The sequence below is a fragment of the Drosophila navojoa genome, chromosome 4 (assembly GCF_054131105.1).
Source record: "Drosophila navojoa isolate 15081-1374.11 chromosome 4, UAZ_NAV_1.0, whole genome shotgun sequence".
Classification (NCBI taxonomy): domain Eukaryota; kingdom Metazoa; phylum Arthropoda; class Insecta; order Diptera; family Drosophilidae; genus Drosophila; species Drosophila navojoa.
The window spans coordinates 13,135,224-13,155,236 of NC_142892.1; the positions used below are offsets into that span (position 1 = coordinate 13,135,224).

Below are 20,013 nucleotides of genomic sequence, written 5' to 3' on the forward strand. Positions count from 1 at the left end.
GTTTATATATTATATAAACGTGTCAGATTTGACTTCCAATCAAATGTGGCCCAAGGCGGAGAGCTCTTGTCAGGCGGCTAGAATGTAATGATTATACATATGTATAATGCATATATGTATAGTGTAAATATATTGGTATTGACCAGGTAGTAGAGGCTTAGATACCCGATATATATTAGTCATCTATATTTAGCACCTTGTTGTGAAAAAGTTGAGTTGGGATTCGGTTTGTCTAATGGGTGCAAATACTCGGAGAGATTAATTAAAGTGTACATAAATATAAATGTAAAACGTTTTTTTAATTGCCGTGCTTTACGTAAGACGATTATAATCATTTTCTGGAAATTTTTTAATTGTATAAATGCCAAATGTCAATTTCTATTGCTACAGGCCGATTTATGTGGCTAAATTAACAATTCAAAATGATAAACGTTATAGAGCAACCAGTGTGTGCCCACAGAATTTGAGCATAAATGTTCTATGGCAAATTGTGTTTATTATGTAGACAACAGGAGTGTACGCACTGTTCGCAAGCATTGTGCAAATTTATAGTTGACTAAATACAATAATAATAGTGAAGTACGCAAATTAGCTGTAAATAATAGTAATAATGCCAACAGAAATTGAGAATATAAATCCAAGCGTTTATGGCAAAATCAAGGAGCGCTTGATAACAGCTAACGAAGAGAACGACAGCGTTGCGGATCCCTTTGACAAGCGTGAGATCTTTGGTGAGCATATCAGACACTTGGACAATTATCATTTTTTTGTTTATCAACGATTTCTCAGAACAGATCTCATACGAAACATCAATGATCCTGAGCATCCGCTCACATTAGAAGAGCTGCATGTCGTACAAGAGGAACTCATAAGCATCAGCGACAAACAGAATTCGGTACACATCAACTTCACGCCCACGATTCCCCATTGCTCGATGGCGACGCTGATAGGTCTCTCCATACGGGTGAAGCTGTTGCGATCGCTGCCTCCGCGCTTTAAGGTTACTGTCGAGATAACGCCGGGCACGCACGCCTCTGAATTCGCTGTGAACAAACAGCTAGCAGACAAGGAACGGGTCGCAGCGGCACTGGAGAACAAGCATCTAGCCGAAGTCATAAATCAATGCATTTCGGCCAAGGGTTAACTTCGTTTCTGTATTTATTTGTTTTAATAGAAAATAGATTATAATTTAGCATATACATATGCTTCAACTTCTGATGAAACTACTATATCTAACATTAACAACGAGCGCCACGGCCGAAAGGGCTACAACTAATGCTTGGAACTGGACTTTAGGTTACTTGTGACCTGTGTTTCGATTTGATTGGGATTTGAATTTGGATTGACTGGGCTTGAATGCGGCTTAGTGGGATCATACTTGAATGTCTTTACCAGCGGACCTTTGCCGGCCTTGGCAAAGCGTATCTCGTCCAATCGCTGACGCTCCTCGATCTCTTTGGTGATCTTCATGTTATCCCAGGCTAAAAGAGTACAAATTTAGTTTCATTAAAATTCACTTTGGGCTCGATTTGATTTAACTTACATTCCTTCATGCCCCCCACAAAGCCCTTCTTTTTGGCTGGCAGTGCACTGGGCGGATGGGAGACCATTTTCTCGATCTTGAAGTAATCCCGCACCGCGGGAATACGCAACAGGGCCACCTGCCCGAGCGAGATGAAGTTGCTGCAGGCCCAGTACGTTAGAATGGCGGCAGGGAAGTTCATGGTGAATGGGAATATGACAATGGGCAAGGCGCGTAGCACGTACTTCATGGTGTTCATATTTGCAGCCGACAGACGGGCGCTGTCAGTGCCCAGTTCAATGGTGAGGTAGAGCGTGGCACTGGTTATAACCGGCAGCAGATAGTATGGATCGGCCAGAGTGAGATCGGTGAACCAGAAGAGGCCACCGTCACGCATCGATTCGACTGGTGTATTGGCCATCTGACGCAGACCCATAAAGAAGGAGATGAAGAGAGGTGCCTGAGCCAATGGCACAATCATATTCTTGAGAGGATTGACGCCCTTTTCTCGCATGAACAACATCATCTCCTGCGCATACCGGGCCGATTCGATGGCATTACCCGACTGTCGAGCCTCTGTCATCTTCAGCTGCAATACCTGCATCTGTGGCATGTTGTTGCTCATTTTGGCAGAGTTACGCTGTGCCAGTATGACCAGAGGGAAGATTAACGTGCGCACGCAGAGCGTTCCTATGGCAATGGCGCCCCACCAGGGAATGTCCCATGTACAGTGCAAGAACTCCATACAGTTCTGAATCATGCCAGGCGGTGACCAGCCCCCTAGTCCGATTGAAGCAAACGACGGCTCGCCGGCTTCCATTAGGCTCTCCGGGACTAAATTAGCTGGCGGCGTTGGGGCCTCCGGAATGGCAGGCAGGTCCACAATTTCCTTGCTGGACACCGATTCAACAGGTACATCCTTCTGAGTGCTCGCAAAGCGTATTGTGCCAGGCGCCGAGGCATAGAGAGGGATCAGAGGTGCAGCAATTATGCGGTTGCTTAGCTGGTTGCTCCAACTGCTGCTCAGGTGCATGTCGCGACTACTGCTACCTAAAGAGAATATCTGCAAAGAGTTTCCTCTATACAATCCATGGATATTCATTGCCATTTCATTCATAACAAACCGCGCTTTACAGGTTATGTCATAGGAAGCTCGCAGGGAGATAGTCGCCGGCTGCTATTCCTACTTACCTGTGTAGAAGCTCTGTTGCATGTCGAGTTCAGAGTGAGCACCGCTTGGGTTGCCCTCCAAATTTGCATTCGTTTAGACATCATCTTTCAATTTTATTTGAACTTATAAATTTCTAAAAATGTACGCATTTACGCTTCGACGAGCAGAAAGGGATAGCAATTACGTTCGCTCACAGATGGTCAGTTCAGAACATATGTTGTGCCAGGGATGGGCTAACAATAAACTTTTGGACAATTTTTGGTACGCTTCAACTTCTGATTTAAATTTTAAAACAACTGAATTTGTTTTGATGGGTTAGACTTGTTTGCGTTGAGTTTGATCACAAACAAGCTGGCTCTGATCTTCTGCTCTTTATTCAGTATTATTTGATATAAATTGTGATTAAGGAATATCGTACTAAAAAATACCACAAATACTGAAAAACGGAAACCGTTAAATAATATATATTAAATAATATATCTCAAAATATATTAAAAATCTGCTTATAATTTATTTTGATGTATTACATATTTAAAATCAATATATTTTAAACTATACACATTTTGTTATCACTATTTATCGTAATAGTACGATTCTATTACGATTGCAAATCAAAATATTCAACAATTAGTTTTCGTTGTAACAAAACACAAATACTTGACTAAAAGGAAACGTGAAGTAATCTTTATATTAGCTAAATAGTGATAACAAAATGTGTATAGTTTAAAATATATTGATTTTAAATATTTAATACATCAAAATAAATGATAAACAGATTTTTAATATATTATGAGATATATTATTTAATATAAAAGCATAAAGGAATTTAACGTGCGCCTATAATTAAAGAACTGGTGGTATTTATTAATAAAAGTATATCAAAATTAATCATACGCATCGGATAACCGAGCACACGCAAAGAGAGAGCGCTGCTGCTGGAGCGACAGTTAAGTTGTTGCGCTCTTCTTGATCGTCAGCAACGAGCGATCGCCGATCGGTGGCTCTCTTAACTTCAGTCGTTTGTCGATGTCCGAGGCGAGCAGTTGTGGTGCGCACGCGTAGCACTTGCACACACAAATCGGGGAAGAAAGACAGACAGCAAGAAGAAGACAAGCACACTGAGCGGCCGACGGGTAAATTTGAAATTCTGTCAGTTTTCAGTTAGTCGCGAGCACTCCAGCCAATCGGTTAAGTTCGAAATTAACAAAATTGCACTTTTGTTGCATTGCAATTTGATTTGTTTTTTTCTTCGTCGTAATTTTTTTTTTGGCTGCCGCTGCAATAGCTGGTGCAGCCAACAAAAGTTCTTTGCGCAGCTGACGCTGCTGCTGCACTGCTGCTGCCGTCGTCGCCTGTCGCAGTTGCATTTTCAATAAACGCGTTTTCTTTTGGCACGTTGCGTGGGCGCCCCCCTGCCATGCGCCTGTCTGCCACGCGGAGCTCGTGTGTGTGCGTATGTGAGCGAGCGCGTGTGTGTGTCTGTGTTAGTTAATGTGTTTGTGTTGCTAATTAAAGCAACAACAACTGCAATTGCAATAGCAACAACAACAACAATAACAACTGCTAGAAACCAGAAACGATAACTTTGACGCAAGCCAAACAAAGTGCTATCGATAAATGCAATTAAGCTCATTCACAAATTGGAGCAGCAACAACAACAACGACAGCAACAACAGCAACAACGACAGCAACAAGTGCAACAGGTGTTGGGCTGCCTAGTTAAATACAATTTTTGTTTTTGTTTTGTGTGGTAAGTTTCCTATTTGGTTTTTATTATTATTTTTAATTGAAAACATATTATTGTTTGCCATCTTATTAGCGTTCAGCATCTGCTTGCATAAGTTGCCAGTTGAAATAATATTTATTGGCTCCGCGACGCGCTCCAACTAGATCAATTACGCGGAACAATAATTCCGATAAGAATTGCGTTGCCATCCCTCTCGCACCCACTGCACCAAATGCAGCTCATTAAATGCTTAAACTATTACAAAGAACTTGGTTTATGAGCTGACAGAGAGAGGTTGGTGGGGGACGTGGTGATTATGTGGAGCCCCGAGAAAATGAATATTCTTATCAATCGAAAAAAAAAAAAGGAAAACCAATTCCTATGAATGTATCATAAAATCTTTAATTTAAGCTAGTTACGTTGCTTGAATGACCTATTTCAATAGATTTATGATACGAGATTATATTTTATTTAGAACACTTTGAGTTTGTTAGTTATAATTAGCATACAATCGCTACTCTATCTATTAATATAATTGTTTATTTTCACAACGCGAATCCGCTTTATTCACTAGACAAACAATTAATTAACGTGCTGTTGGGCAAACATAATTCGTAATCGAGGTTCCATTTCTCAAGATCAGAGATTCGCCTTTGGGCAGTTCTTGATACGCAACGCCCCGCAGCGGCAATAGATAGCTGTGATATTTAACTGTTAGATCTTTGCCGATACAAATCAGATTCGACAACAACAGCAACAGCAACAACAACAACAGGTGGGGCGGCTACCTGGTTTGGCAATTCCGAGAAGTGCTTATGCTTAAGTTTATGATATATCAGATCCCGCGTTCCAGACAAAACTTCTTACGTCTGCTGGCCCCTGGGGGCAGCAAGTCTCAACGAGAAACGGGGCGGCTTAATTCCAATCGATTTCATGCTTTTTGCAAGACTTTTTCTCTCTCTCTCTCTCTCTCTTTCTTTTCCTTCTTTTTCGTTTTCTTTTGCTGTGCTTTTTTTTTGGCAAACAATTTAAAGTGTCAATTTGTGTTTATAAAACTAAAATTATTTATCAAGCCAAGCAAATCAAGTGGGCAGCGTAAACAGTTAGCAAAAAACGCAGGCTTTTATGTGTATATAGATATATTTATATATAAATTGATATATATAATATAGATATGTGTTTGTGTGTTAGGCAAATACTGCGTCCAAACGCGACCAAAAAACAAATAGTTATTTCTGACTTGGCCGCAAAGTCAATTGCCAAATATGGCGCACTTGTTTGTGTGTGGCTTAATGTCACACACACACACGCACATATATACATATACACACATTCAGCTGCGCAAGTTTAAACTCTCTGTCAATATCTAAGTTTTTGAAAAAGGAAATTCAACTACTTGTTTCGCCAAAAAGACAGCAGCGAAATAGTCACCAGCTTCGATAAATACTCACAGTTATATAGCTCTATATGTACGTATGTACAACATACCCTGGCTTCATAATGTCTAACATGGTATGCTGTTTTGATTGGAATATATGCAACAGGCACAGGGCAGACTTCAGCGATCCTCTAAGGAAAGAGATAAGTTATGTCTAGCTCCGACTCTTAGACTTCATGAAATATATTAAAATGTATATCAACTTGATGGAGATTACATTATTATAGTATTATTAACTCTTTGTAATTCAGAAATCATAATGTAAACTTTTAGGGCTATTATAGGGTATCTCTGAATCATTTCCCTTTGTTTAATTGTGATTTGGGCGCATAAATTTGTTTGCCAAATGAGTGCGCAGAGCTGCCTCTGAGTGGGTCTTAGAAGTTGCCCCAACTATATGTAGAAACGTTTCTCATTTCCATTTTGCTTTATTTATATTTTACACTTTGCTGACGAATCCATCTTAAATCGTTGACTATTGCATATGCGGATCGACAAAGCTCAATTAGATTCCAAACTATATGAAACAAAGGTAAATGTAGTAGACTCATAAAATATAATTAGAGTAAAATCAAAGTCTTTACTAAATATCTAACAGTTTTTTCTATTAGCTGAATTTTCATTAATTTACTTGTTAGATTATTTTCAATGTTCATAAAGTTGAAGATCTTATGTAAACAGTTTTGTATTAAAAAAAAATTAACTTCCAGATGACACCTCATTAAAACGAATTTAAATAAGCAAAACAGAAAAAAATTGACCAAGTGCTTAATGAATCAACTGCTCAATGAATCACACGACTTCAATTGTCAACGTTCGACAGGTTTCACTGTACACTATACACATGCTGATGCGCTATAGTTCTGTTGTACTATTTTGATATACCCTGTAGAGCTGCAAAGAGGTATATAGATTAAGGTAGGGGCTGTTGAGAAATTAGATAACAAATTATTAAAATGTTAGGTAAATATATTTATAAAAAAAATATAATATACATATAAATATAAATATTTTTGAAGCCAACTCTGTATATGTGAATTTTACTCAGGGTATCTTTCAGTCAGAATTTACATACTCTTTCTCCAGTTGTAACTTCATTTCAATATATTTTTTACACTTGCTGCTAGCTGTATGCCCTGTGGTTTGCATACGACTGTCGCGCTTTTTCTTTGTTTTACGTCAACAAACCAAATCGAGTAGACGACTTAAAAGCAACAACAACAACAACAACTGCAGCAGCAACAACAATTACTAATAAAATAGCTGGAACGCGTAATACGCTGGCCAACCTACAAAGACGTCGACGTTGGCGACGTTCTTTGCATTGGCAGCAGCAGCTGCTGCCGCTTAGAAACTAACCACACAGCAGCAACAACAGTCAACAGCAACAACAATCAACCAACACAAATGCAGCGTCTCAGTCGCTGTCGCTGTCGCAGTCGCAGTCGCTGCCGCTGCCAGAAGCCCAGCCGCTTATTTAATATGCAAATGAGCGCATAAAAGCAATTCATTGCAGGGGCAGGGCGCACAGAGAGTGAGAGAGAGAGAGAGAAAGAGAGAAGGAGAGAGAGGCGGGAGAGGGCGTCTTTTATTTGTTAAACAATAAATAAAAATGGCAAATGCAAAATATATATATGTAGACACACATACACACACACGCACACACAGAAATATAGCTGCAAGGTGGCTTAAGTATATAATTGTTATTCAGCTGCCGCTGAGGAGGATGCGCTCTTGGCAACCAAGTTGTTAGCCAAGTTAGCAGTGCTTTTGTTTTTGTTGCGCCCACGCTGAAGCGATTTGATGTGGCAATATAAGCGATAATTATGCGAGCGCATATGCGGCGTATGAGTAATTTTGTGTGCATGCAATTTGATGTTAGCGCCGACTGCGACGCCAACTGCGACGGCGACTGCGGCGTGTGTTGAAGTGTGCAAATTGCAAGAATTAATCGCTACACAGCCACACGAAACCACAAAAAGTAATAACAAATGTGGCCAGAACAAAAAAAAAAAAAAACAAGAACAGAGCAGAGTGAGCGAGAGCGCAATATGCATAGAGAGAAAGAGAGAGAGAGAGAGAAAAATTTAAAGCAATAAAATCAAATCCATGTAGCTTGACAAAAGCTGTGGGTGTTCTAGATGTCTGTGTGTGTGTGTGTGGTGCTCGTGGCTTGTTCTTGTTGCTGTTGTTGTTGTTGTTGTTGTAGTGGTGGTGCCCACGTTTAAAATTAATAATAAAGTACGCAGCAAGAACAACAACAACAATTGAAGAGTTGGCACTGAAACAGCAGCAAGAATTCACTTTTTTTGGAGCAGCAGCAGCAGCATCAGGCACCGCAATGAAGCGGGTGTGCACTCTACTTAATGCGCCCATCAAATAGCCATAAATCAGCTCATTTAAATGTGCACTTTGTGCCAGCACAAGTTGCTTGTGAAAGGTGTAATCGTCCGTAAATAACAATTGAGCAGCAGTCAAAAATCATTTCGGCTCCGCAACTAAGGAAGTGAAGAGCTAACCGAGTGACTCAGCAGTTAGTTAGTTTCATAGGAAAGAAGTGTGCTCTAGGCTCGCATGCAAATGAAATCATAATTCGATTGTCAGCTGGCTGTCTTGAGACGCCCACGTGGCTCAATTGATTCTAATCGCACAACGCGTCGTATGCGTAATGCCAAACGCTGACCCAAAGAGACGCCCACATCCGATGCGGGGAAGCAGCTAGGAAATAGCCCAAGACGTCAGCAGCTCACTACTTGTCGATTGTGTATTGTTGTTGCTGTTGTCTGATTGCTGTTTCAGTTGTTTGTCATGTCCATTTAAGCCTTGCCAATTTTGGCAAGTTGCTCGGCCACTTGGCTGATGATTTTACGCCTTTCAGTAACGCTCGCCGAGAGCGAAGCCATCGAGCGGTGAGCTCGGCCTGAGCTGTTTGAGACCGCCCATACGAATTGTTTCCCATATTAATTTATCATTTAGAAACGATTAATGTTATATAAAACAAATTCAGCTAATAATAGGAAGCGCTTTTCACGCTTTTTTTTTTAGCTAATTATTGGCTCTGGCTTGTTTGACTTTGTCCATTTGCCGACAGATACCCTGTAGTCGCTCAGCTTGCCTGCCTGACCTCTTCATACTCTGTTTGATTTTCCTGTGCACTTCCGCCATGCGGTTAGCCAACTTTCTAGGCAGCGTTTTGCCAATTTATTTTCCATGCCATTTCTAGGGCAGCTCTGGCCATATTCGACCATGAAACTGATTGCCTTGGCCCGCCTTGTCAACAGGTGAAATTTTTTATGCGCCCGCCTAATTTGCTCGTCGCGCCATTTTTGCATAATTTTTCAATATTCCACACACACACACACACAAAGATCGATTTGCATTCCCTCTAAAGCAAAATAGCCAAGAAATATAAATAATGTCGCAATATTATGTCAAATCAACGGCGAAGGCTGCCAAACACACAATTGAGCACAAATATGTGGAAGAAATACCCAGAAAAAAAAAAATAAAAAATCAAAACAAATAATTTAATGTTATTACCAATTCGCACACACAAATAAATTATACAATTAAATAAATGTATTTGTTTTTTCTCATTCAGCTAGCGTCTAATGTTGATTTATGTTTAAACTTGATGAACCGAAAAAAATGGTTAATGATCAAGAGATTTGCATCTAGACTTGAAAGCAAAATGAGGGCGAGAGCTTAGGTTTGTTGACAGTTGCAAATATCTATAAGAAATAAATACATACATTAATCAGTTTGATTTGATTTCCAATAACAATGGTTTAGTTATGTCCGTATCATATATCGTAAATATTTTGATTAATTTTTGAAATTTATTAATTTGTATTAGTCTCTTTAGTCTTAAGTCTTTGGGAGGCAAGGAGAATTAGGACAACAGAATCATAAATAGCACAAACGATAGTATCGATGGAAGAAGCTATCGAATGAAGCAAATATATAGGTTTCTTGACACTCTAATTCGATATAAAGTCATAAAAGTATTTCTCTTTGCATATATAGCTTTTGCAGCTCTATTTCATAGCTGATCACAGAGATTCCAATGCTGACTAGATGATAAATGTTAGTCTGACAATCACTTGGTTAGACACTCGCCACTCGATAACAAAAATACTTAGCATTTTTATACACAGCATTCATGCTTTTTATTGAGATAAACCAAAGCAAAGAGCTTCATTAAATTAGATAATTATTTGTTTGCCCTTAGTAACTCGCATAGCAATCAACTAAGATATAAACCTACATATAGATCTCTATAAAAGTGTGTTTTTATTGAGTTCATTTTAATGATTTACTTCAGCAATTCGAAGAGCGCACGTAATTGTTAAGTAGCTCATTAAGTTACATAATTATGTGCATGCCATATATCATAGTTATTTTATCTGCGTCAATGATCGATTCAAGAGATTTTCGAGATATCTTTCGAGAATTTTAATTGTTTGTCTTACCTGCTATGGCAATTTAAGCAATTCACGTAGAAGTTGGCTCATTCAATTACATAATTATGTGCATGGCTTCAGATTATCTGAGAGCACCCAGAATAAGAAGAAGAAGAAGGAGAAATCGCTGTGCCATGCATAGCTAATTTAGCACATTCTTTATTGCCCAATTGTCGAGCTTTATGGTGTATAAATATTTATGCGATTCACTAGAGACAGAGAAAGAGAGAGAGAGAGAGGGAGGGGAGCATAGGAAGTGTGTGTATAGGAGGAGCTGCACATGTCTCCAAAATTGTGCTCAAGGTCGACATCACTCAGAATTGAATTCTTGGAAGATCAGCAGCAGCAGCAGCCGCAGCAGCTGATGTTGTCTTTGTCTTTGAGTGCATTTGGCGTTTTTATTAAATTTTGTTGAAAATTTACGAGCTCGTTTGGTGCAGAGAAACGGAAATTCTCAGCCAAATGCTGCCGGCGTTAGTTGTAGCAACTTGTTTACAAATGCGATTCGATCGCTCAATTGCCATCGATTGCTCTCTGCGAACGTTAGCGGCGGCGCCTTTGGCCCAAAGTCGTTGTCTGATTTGCGGTTGAGTTTGCGGTTTATTTTGCTTATATACATATATATATATCTAAATATATATTTATTTTTTGGCTTTGCGTCGACTATTCTATTAAAGCCCAAAAAAATGAGGAAAAAAATCGATCGTCTATTGATTTGCATCTATATAGCCAGGCACTTAAGCGGGGAACTTGTTTCACCTACATTATTTTCGTTTCCGCAGCTGCGTGTGCGGCTCCCAGTGCCATTTGTATCTGTATCTCAGCTTTGTGCTCGCATCTGTGCGCTACACTGCGCGAAATTGCACGAACCGGTACGAAAAATGGAATTCGAATGGATTTTATGAGCGTGGAATGAATACAAATTCGAAATGAATTATTATATGGGCATTCATTTTTCATCAATAAAAAGGCAGAGTGTGTCAAATCATTTGCCAAATTATGGATAATATTTGTATGGATAATGCAGCTCTGATAATATTCAATAATCAGGAAACGGGGTCAGGATACCTAATACTCCCTGAACAAACTATCGATAGTTCTGTTTGTGGCTCTCGTCAGCCCTCGTCAAAGCTTTGTAAGCAATCAGTCTACAGGTCCAAGGTTCAGCCGTCAAATGGACTTTGAAACGGACGACCAAAAACCTTTTAGGTTTTCTAACGGATTAGCGTTGCGTAGCTGACGCTGTCATCAAAAAAAAAACTTGCGCCTCATTAGAAATTGTCATCGATCACGCAGCAATCGCTCAGTGTGAACCACCCCACAGAGTGGAGGGGAAACGAGGAGAGCTTGCGGGTGGGGTGCGGGAAACGAGGACAGTGCCAATGCAACGGTACAAACACAAAACGAAATAAAAAGAGACAGCAAATAAAAATGATAATAATTTATGCGTTTGCCACATGCGAATTACAATAATTCAAAGTGCTGTTTAAATAATTCACAACAACAAAGCACTTCTGGCTTAAAAAGTGCGTAAATTTCTTGCTGTTGTTGTTGTTGCTGTTGATATTACTTATTGTATTTGTTGTTTAACCATAAATCGCCAAGTGAGAAACAAAGCAGAAATTGGCAAAGCCAATGCCGTTTTAAGAGGTGTTCGTGCGTGCCTGGGATAAGTCTGCGATCACCAGACGAACAACAACAGCAACAACAACAACAATAATGACAAAGGCAACAACAACAAACAGACAATAAACAACAATAACAACAACTCATAAATTCATTTGTTTTCATTAAGCCAAACCATGTTGGATATACGGCAAAAGGGTCTTCAAACTATAAAAACTCCAGCTGAAGGCTAAACGAATGCTCTGCGTCGCACTTTCAACAGCTTTGTAGCTCCATTTAATTGATTGTTAACATGCAAAGGTGTCAAATTATGAATGGAAACATTTTGTCTCCCATTCTCGAAAGGAATAGAGAAGGGGTGCGAGAAGTGTGAAGCGCTATGGGAGACTTTTAGTACATTTTAGCTACATTTATCCGTGTACTCCAAACTTAGTATTATCATATTTAGTTGCTCAACTTATCATTTCGCTCAGCTAAGATAAGCATAAATAATTCATTATCTGTAATTTCCGATTCATGAGCAGTAAAACTTCTCTCAGGTTTACTAATGACACAGGCACACACCTCTGGGCCGACTCTGTACGTAAATTGAAAGACAAAAGGGTAGTCTCGAACATCTCTCTACCTCTATTGGCTGGGGCGTTTATGGGTCATGCTATCCAAAAACAGGCGACAGCTGCAGCTGACGTCGAGTGTTGTTCGTTCAATTGGTTGTCTATGCGCAACACGTACGCGGATATCCGTGCTCAATCCGAATTCCAAATCCCCCAATTGTAATTAAACACGCTAAGCGATCGATAGAGAGATATAGACGGAGAGCGAGAGAGAGAGAGAGAGTATGAGAGGAGGGAGAGAGTGGGGTTGTGGGAGTCACCACCACTAGCCGCAGGGCAAGTCAGTTAACGGCGCCTATCAACAGGCCCATCTATCGCCTCGTATGTGCTACATCAAATTGAAATTATGCACAGCTGATCGACAGGCCGACAGTTAGACAGATTGGAGAGGGAGATCACTCGCTTATGCAACGGCTCGAGCGGTCTGGGCATGGGCCTGGGAATGGAAATGGGAATGGAAATGGGATTGCGATTGAGACTGGGATTGGGGCTTTTGCATTGGGAATCAGCGCTGCTGACAATTGTAGACAGCTAATAGCTTTGACGAACAGTGAGCAAAACTCAATCCCGCTGATCACCGATCGCTGTTCACTGCTCGCTCTAGCCTAGCTCCAGCTCTCAGCGAGATGCAAACACTTCCTCGAGCTACAGCCACCATCCACCATGTAACAGCTACAAAAATAATTTACACAAATAAATCAAAGTCATAAAATGCACAGCTCCAGCTGGAGCAGCCTGACGATCGACGTTGCGACGTCGCCTCGCCTGTTGATGGGAGTTTGAAGATCAGCAAAGCGATTTGTTGCTGCCGCAATTGGTTAAAGTTGTGTTTTATCTCTTTTTAGGCTCTGCTGCTCATTTAGCTGTTTGCTATCGCATAAAAGAATTTAATGGAATTTAATGAAAAGTTACACGATCACAGACACGATCCGATCGTTTGTCTACACTTTGTTGCAATTGCTGTAGCTGTTGCTTGTGGTGTTGCTGTTGCGGTTGCTGTTGCTGTTGCGATATGAATATGAATTTGTCTCTAGGATATTTTCGCAATTAATTGAATTATCGTCGTGAATGGCAAAGGCAGCCAAACGATTTGCGATTTGCTGGACGACGATGTGCAATCAAATATTGAGTAGCCAACAACAATTTTGTTTTTTTTTTTTTTTTTTTTATGGAACGATCGGCAGGTCGCTCCGCCTGCACCCGCAACTCTTGGGGCTGACTTATGCGCGGCACGTTTCATGGATGCAAGAACTCTGTTATGGCACTTAGCATTTAATATTGGTAGTCGATGGTTCGATAGCTCGATCACTCGATCGCTGGGGTGTGGCATGAACACACACACACACACATACACGGCCTGACAGACAACTGCGATTCACTTGCCACACAGCTCGTGTGTTAAGGTTAAAGCAAAAACTCGGCAAAAGCTATTAAATTCAGCTACGCTCCATTAGATGCGGCGGCTGCGCAGTCAGCGTCATTTACGCCTAATTAAACAAATTATTGCATGTTTATGCAGCAAGTGCCAGCAAACATCAACAACAACAACAACAACAGCAGCAACAGCAAAGTGTTGCGCATACGCCATGTGGCCCAGGAAATCTAACAATGAAATCTTGATTGTAAGACAATCGTCATATGCAAAAAAGAAGAAGAAGAAGAAGAAGAAGGAGAGAAACACATTGTTTATAAATAGCGCAAAAAGCCAAGCAACAGACAATGCAAAACAATAAATAGCAAACAAATTACAACAAAAACGAGAGAGAGAGAGAAACAAATATTAAGTTACAAGTTGGCTTACAAGTTCACGAGCCAACAACAAACATGAATGGCAACAAATTTTGTTAAATGTTAGCCTAGACGACGTTTAAATACTCTAAGAAAGTGAAATGGGATAAAGACTTCATAAAATATAGTTAAAGGAATATCAATCTAGTTATTCTTTCATATAGGAATGCTGTGAATTCTTCTTATCTCTCTATCCCTGTCACACCTTCTCTCTCTGCTTTGTCTCAACTTTCTCCCACTTTTTAAGGAGATTGATCTTTAACAATAACTAAACTCTATCATAAGTTGCTCTCAGCTATAAGAAAAAGTACCTCCCAGCTGTGCAGTAAAATCTTAGCTGCAATAATTCTAATATTTTTCCCTAATATACTAGTGCAATAATAATTTGTTTTCTTAAAGTAATTAATAACAATAGAAAACGAAAACTATTAAAGCTATTTCAATTACAGTTTGTTCGCCAATGCTAAGGCTTTAACTAGGTAAGCAAATAATCGTATTTTATTTTTTCGCTCAGACTTAATTACTAAATGAGCTCATTAGGGTTCAATGAATGAAAATGAAACAGTTAATGACCGTATAGCAGTATTTTTTCTGAAAGTGCTTGGCAAGCTGCATGCTCGACTCAAGATGCCGCTCGATGGGGCTGAAGATACTTTTGCCAAAGACAACAAAAGCAAAGCAAGGCGAATGGCGCTGTGGGCGATTCGGCTGCCTGGAGATCGCTGTCCTCGTCTTTGTGTGTGTGCGTGTGTGTGTGTGCGTGTGTGTGTGCCCCAAAAAGCCAACAACAATGCAACAATGTCGGCCAACTAATTCGCCTATGTCACGTGGCGACGCCTGCGCCGCGCTCTCTTCTCTCTCTCTGTCTCTGTCGCTCTTTAAAAAAAAAATGGGAGCAATCTGCGCAGCTAATTTTCAATGTGCAGCTCATGTAGTTCAAGTTCGAGTTGCGCAAGCTTTTAGCCAGGCCAAAAGGTAAAAGTAACATTGCCAGGCACACTCCCTGCTTGCCCAATTGTGACAGAGACCTCTTGGCAGTGACTGCTCTTGACTGGCCTTTTAATCTCTGGCTCTGGCTCTGGCTCTGACTGTGAGTCGCTGTCAATTTTCATGCTTGTCATTTGATATCTCAGTGTATTTCTTCTTCTTCTCATTTTGTTTTCGCATTTAATTTATGCATTGTCTAAAGCAGCAGCAGCAGCAGCAGCAGCAAGTGCAGCTCTTGAACTTACATAAAAGGCAGCTTGTTGTTGCCACCAGTAATTCTAATATAATTAAGTATATGTACATTTTTATATATATATTGTATATTTCTTCAACTTGAAGTTCGACGGGCAGTGAAAGCAGCGAGTGACCCACAGAGGCAACAAGCGACAAAGCGACAGCTAAGCCCAAGTTCTTTATAATTATAAATGCTCTGACTCATCCGCATCGTAGGCGTTAAGCTCGCCTAATCTGTCGGCTAAATATAGTTAACAGATGTTTAGAGTCGATAAGCTTTGAGCACATGATGAATGCCGCATGCGGAAGTACAAACTTGGATGCGCCGCAGTCGCACAGACGTACAGAAAAGATACAAGATACAAATGTAGCTGAAGGACAAATAGCTGAGCGTGAGTACCACGCAAATTCAAACTGTGGCAAGAATCGCACCCAAATTCAAGTCTACACAACACCGTCTTGGCTGACTAATCAGAAACAGAGACCTGATCTCTGCTCAGCTGCAGGAAAACAATTTGTGCTCTAGCTGGCTGCGAGCCCACACACAGCTAGAAGAAGAAAAAAAAAAATCAAATAGAAAAATAGAAAAACAGAAAAAAACGCGGCAACTGAAACCACAAGTCAATGTCAGCACAGTGGCGGCATCTAGCGGCCTGTAGATCAAATACTAACAATTACTACGATTTATATGAATCACATTTAAAAGTAACTGTGGGCACATCTATAGAGACTAGCAGAGGAGGTGGGGGGGGGGGGGGGGGAGAGAGAGGGGCTATATCGTTGAACTTTGATGTTTTGACAATTCAAAGTTAAGGTCAACTAGGGATTTGAAATGCTGCAGTGCGTGGGCCATGCTTTTGGCCAGTGCATTGAACTCGCATTGGCTTTGCGTTTGGCCAAATTGTGGTGAACCGATCTGAGCCGAGCATAATTAGCGTTCATTGTGCGCAATTGGCCCTGAGAACCGTTTGATATTTTGTTTTGGCATACCGCAAGATTTTGGCACACGATATTTCATTAGTTGGCTATCGACGCCAGGTGTGGTGAGTGTGTGTGTGTGTGTGTCTCTGCAATTTGTTGGCTTGCTAACTGTCATAAGACTCGAACATATTTATGCACTTTGCAAGAATTTTCGAATTTCAAACAAGTCGCTACGGCAGCTGCGCTTTAACACCGGCTCGATCTTATATATATATATATATATATATATATATATATATATATATATATATATATATATATATATATATATACATATATATAAGATATAGACTGCAATATAACTTTCGCTTTTCCGTTGTGTAAGCCTGCCTGAAAATTAGCCTATTAGCGCCTCATCTTTTACAACAGTCACAAATCTGTTCCACTTTTTGTTTCACGCTTACGCAAAAAGTCACCAGATATTCCCCTTGAGAGTTAGGAAAAGCCTAAAGACAATGCCCAAAGTTGCTTTTCACACATTTCGACGGGTTTTTCTATCCACTTGGCAAGTAACAAGTCTCAAGTCTATTTAAACTATATGTGAGCTCATCTATGGGCAGACCATTCATAAATTCTCATCAAGCCAGTTGCAGGCAAACTACCCCTGCCCCTGCCACAGGCCCATTCCTCTGTCAAATGTCAACTAGCGCCACGCGGCGTTCTGAATGAGCTCTAATGAAGAAGTTTTGGATATGTCAACAAAGAAAGGGACAACCTTTAGAGCGCTTTCTATATGCGTGTATGGGAGCGCTGATCTCTATCAGAGATGACAATGTGACGAAAGCAGGTTCTTATAATTTATGTTAAGAGCTATTATGTAACGGTAACCAAATAAACTATTTGATTAATTAAGCCAGGGTTCCCTACTTATGTATGTCAACATCAATTGTATAAATTATTTCGAAATAAATGTCAAAGTCCTATGCTTAAATATAAATATACAGAGAGCTGGAGGTTGAGCTTATGGATAGTTAAATATTAGTATATGCCATTTTGGGTAACTACAGTTATGTGAAATGAACTTTCATATAATGCTTATTTGGCTAAGTTAACATAATATTGGTTATCTAATGTGTGACTTAAGATATGGTTAGATAGATGTAGTTATGGATAGATGAAGCTCCATCTCATATATATATAGCTTAACTTTTGCTACTAGTTGCATTTTCAGTTCATTTTCAACTCCGGTCGCGACTCGTGCTGCCAACACGTGCTCATCTCTGCTGCATTAGAGCCATATCGAAATGCATAGATGTAAATATATATATATTTATACTTACTAAGTTTAGTCTATGTAGCTGTTGCTGAATAGCTTTTCGTGATTTGTGGTCAATCGGAGTCGCGGCTGAGGCAGACGACAAAGTCCGCATCATCAAAATGCAAAACCTACGCATATTTCTTCTTCTTCTTCGCTCATTTACTTTTATTTATTTCTCTGGCTAGGTTTTTTTTTTTGTTACGTGGGTTTTATTTATATTTGCTATATAATTTGTGTAGTCAAATGTTCTTTGTTAACCGCAGGCAACAACAATAAAATCGTTTAAAATTAAGTATTTACCTTGTTAAATTCGCCTTTTCGTATTTATTTGGGCAGCTGTCGAAGACGCCCACAACTTGACCAGCTGTTAATTGAGGCATTAATCGTGCCACAATGGGCGTACAGCTGGGCCACGCCCCCGTCCCCAAATGACTTAATATAGTGGCAGGCAATCTTGACCTTGCAGTCGTGTTGCAGCCTCCAACTGATTGTGCATCGGAATTATCCTCAAAACAAAATCAAAATCAACAACAACAACAAGCACTCAAGTGCAAGTGAGTGGCATGTAGAGTGGGACAGAGAGAGAGCGACCGCTAGGCGTGGCATTGGCTCTTCGCATCGACTTGCATTGAACTGCATTGCGTATGGCAATTGCATAAAATATCAAAATCAAAACGAAAATGAAATATAAAGGCAATAAAATGTATCCCAATTTCAAGTACGCAACATCTCGACTTAACTTTTGTATTTATACTGAAAACATAACAACAACAGCAACAACAACCATCGACAACTGCCACATGGAGCTGTAAAGATGTTTTTACCGATTTTAGAAGTCATAAGGTCAATGCTGAGTGCGCCAAGCGCCAAGATCGTGTTTTGATTGGGATTCGATGTTGTTGCTCTAGCTGTTGTTGTAGAAGTTGTTGATGTTGTTGTTGCTGGCGTCGCTGTCGTCGCTGTCGTCGTCTGTTGTCAAGTGTTATGACTCGTCCAATGCGCCTGTCCATCTGTCTCTGCGTTAGCTTTCAGCTGCACCAAACAAAGCGGCCTCTCTGTGCGTTGACTCTGGTTCCCAGACAGATTCAGACACTGCTGCAGTTGTTGTTGCTGATAAAGCAGCCATCAGACGCATCTCAGCAACTGCAATGAAATTGTGCATTAAAAATGAAGTTGCTTACAGTTTAGACGCGCATTAATTAATGAGCTGATTTAGATGGATGAAGCATAATTTGCAAAAGGAAAAACAACTTTATGCTAGACAGAAAAGAGGAAGGACAAAGCGGAAATATTAATGGAATGCTCGAGTGGTTGGATATTATTATATATATAAGTATATATAGATAAACTAACTTGCCTTTAAGACATTAATCTTAATATAAGCTACTGCTATGATACACATATTTATATATGCAAAATTATTATTGCCTTGAGCAAGTTAGTTTAACTATATTGTTTTGCTGATAGCCGTTTATTTAATTGTTGTTTAATAGTTGTTTTTATATACATTTGTTAAATATTTAATTTCTATTTATTTATTTATTTCTTTACTTTCTACTCCTAGTCCTCCTCCTATTCCTTTCTTATGTCTAAAATCCTTGTATTTCTGCTCCTTTAAATACTACTTAATTTTCGATTAATTTAATTTCTACTCCTCATTTGGCATTCCTTTATTTTCTACTCCTTTATATGCTACTTTTTCTTAACTCCCCTTTAAATATTTCTTCTATTTTCTACCCATTTTAATAGGCTCTCTTCAGTAATTTTATTCTCTTTAATTTTCTCTCTTTTACTACTTTACTTCGTCAATGTCTTACATCCAAATTGTATTTATCTATATATTTATTCCATAGTGCACATTATACAACTTTATTTACCTTTTCAATTGCCATTCAATGCTACAGCTCCTATTCTTCAATTATGATGCAATTTTAGATATGTTTAAATATTTAGTCAAGAGTTTTGAACATATCTCGCATACAACTACTATTTAACTGGCCCCCACTGCAAAGACCTTCCCGGTTGATGTATGTATCTATGTATGTTGAGGGTGCGATTTGTTGCCATTGTGTCGCTCAATGTTGCAGTTTTATGTTTTTTTTTTACACATCTAGCGTGTTGTTCAATCACATTTACTTCAGATTTATCAGTTAACAGCTAGTTATGGCCATTGTTGAGCACAAACACTTTGCTCAATGACCGTTT

General features: G+C 39.7%; 3 protein-coding genes across 3 annotated transcripts in view; 2 read left to right on the forward strand and 1 right to left on the reverse strand.

Moving 5' to 3' along the window:
* Positions 1–482: 482 nt before the first annotated feature.
* galla-2 (MIP18 family protein galla-2) lies at positions 483–1,199 on the forward strand. The gene is made up of 2 exons (XM_018100527.3): positions 483–731; positions 795–1,199. The coding sequence occupies exons 1-2, from the start codon at positions 611–613 to the stop codon at positions 1,142–1,144; spliced, it is 471 nt and encodes a 156-aa protein (XP_017956016.1). The 5' UTR covers positions 483–610; the 3' UTR covers positions 1,145–1,199.
* On the reverse strand, positions 1,128–2,826 carry OXA1L (OXA1L mitochondrial inner membrane protein). The gene is made up of 3 exons (XM_018100519.3): positions 2,714–2,826; positions 1,544–2,585; positions 1,128–1,481 (listed from the first exon to the last, which is right to left on the reverse strand). The coding sequence occupies exons 1-3, from the start codon at positions 2,795–2,797 to the stop codon at positions 1,273–1,275; spliced, it is 1,335 nt and encodes a 444-aa protein (XP_017956008.1). The 5' UTR covers positions 2,798–2,826; the 3' UTR covers positions 1,128–1,272.
* Positions 2,827–3,696: 870 nt separating this feature from the next.
* form3 (FH2 domain-containing protein formin 3) overlaps positions 3,697–20,013 on the forward strand; it is a 34,882-nt gene continuing 18,565 nt past the window's right edge. Inside the window, exon 1 of the mRNA XM_018100494.3 lies at positions 3,697–4,443. The gene's annotated coding sequence lies outside the window, so the exon portion shown is untranslated. The remainder of the gene's footprint in view (positions 4,444–20,013) is intronic.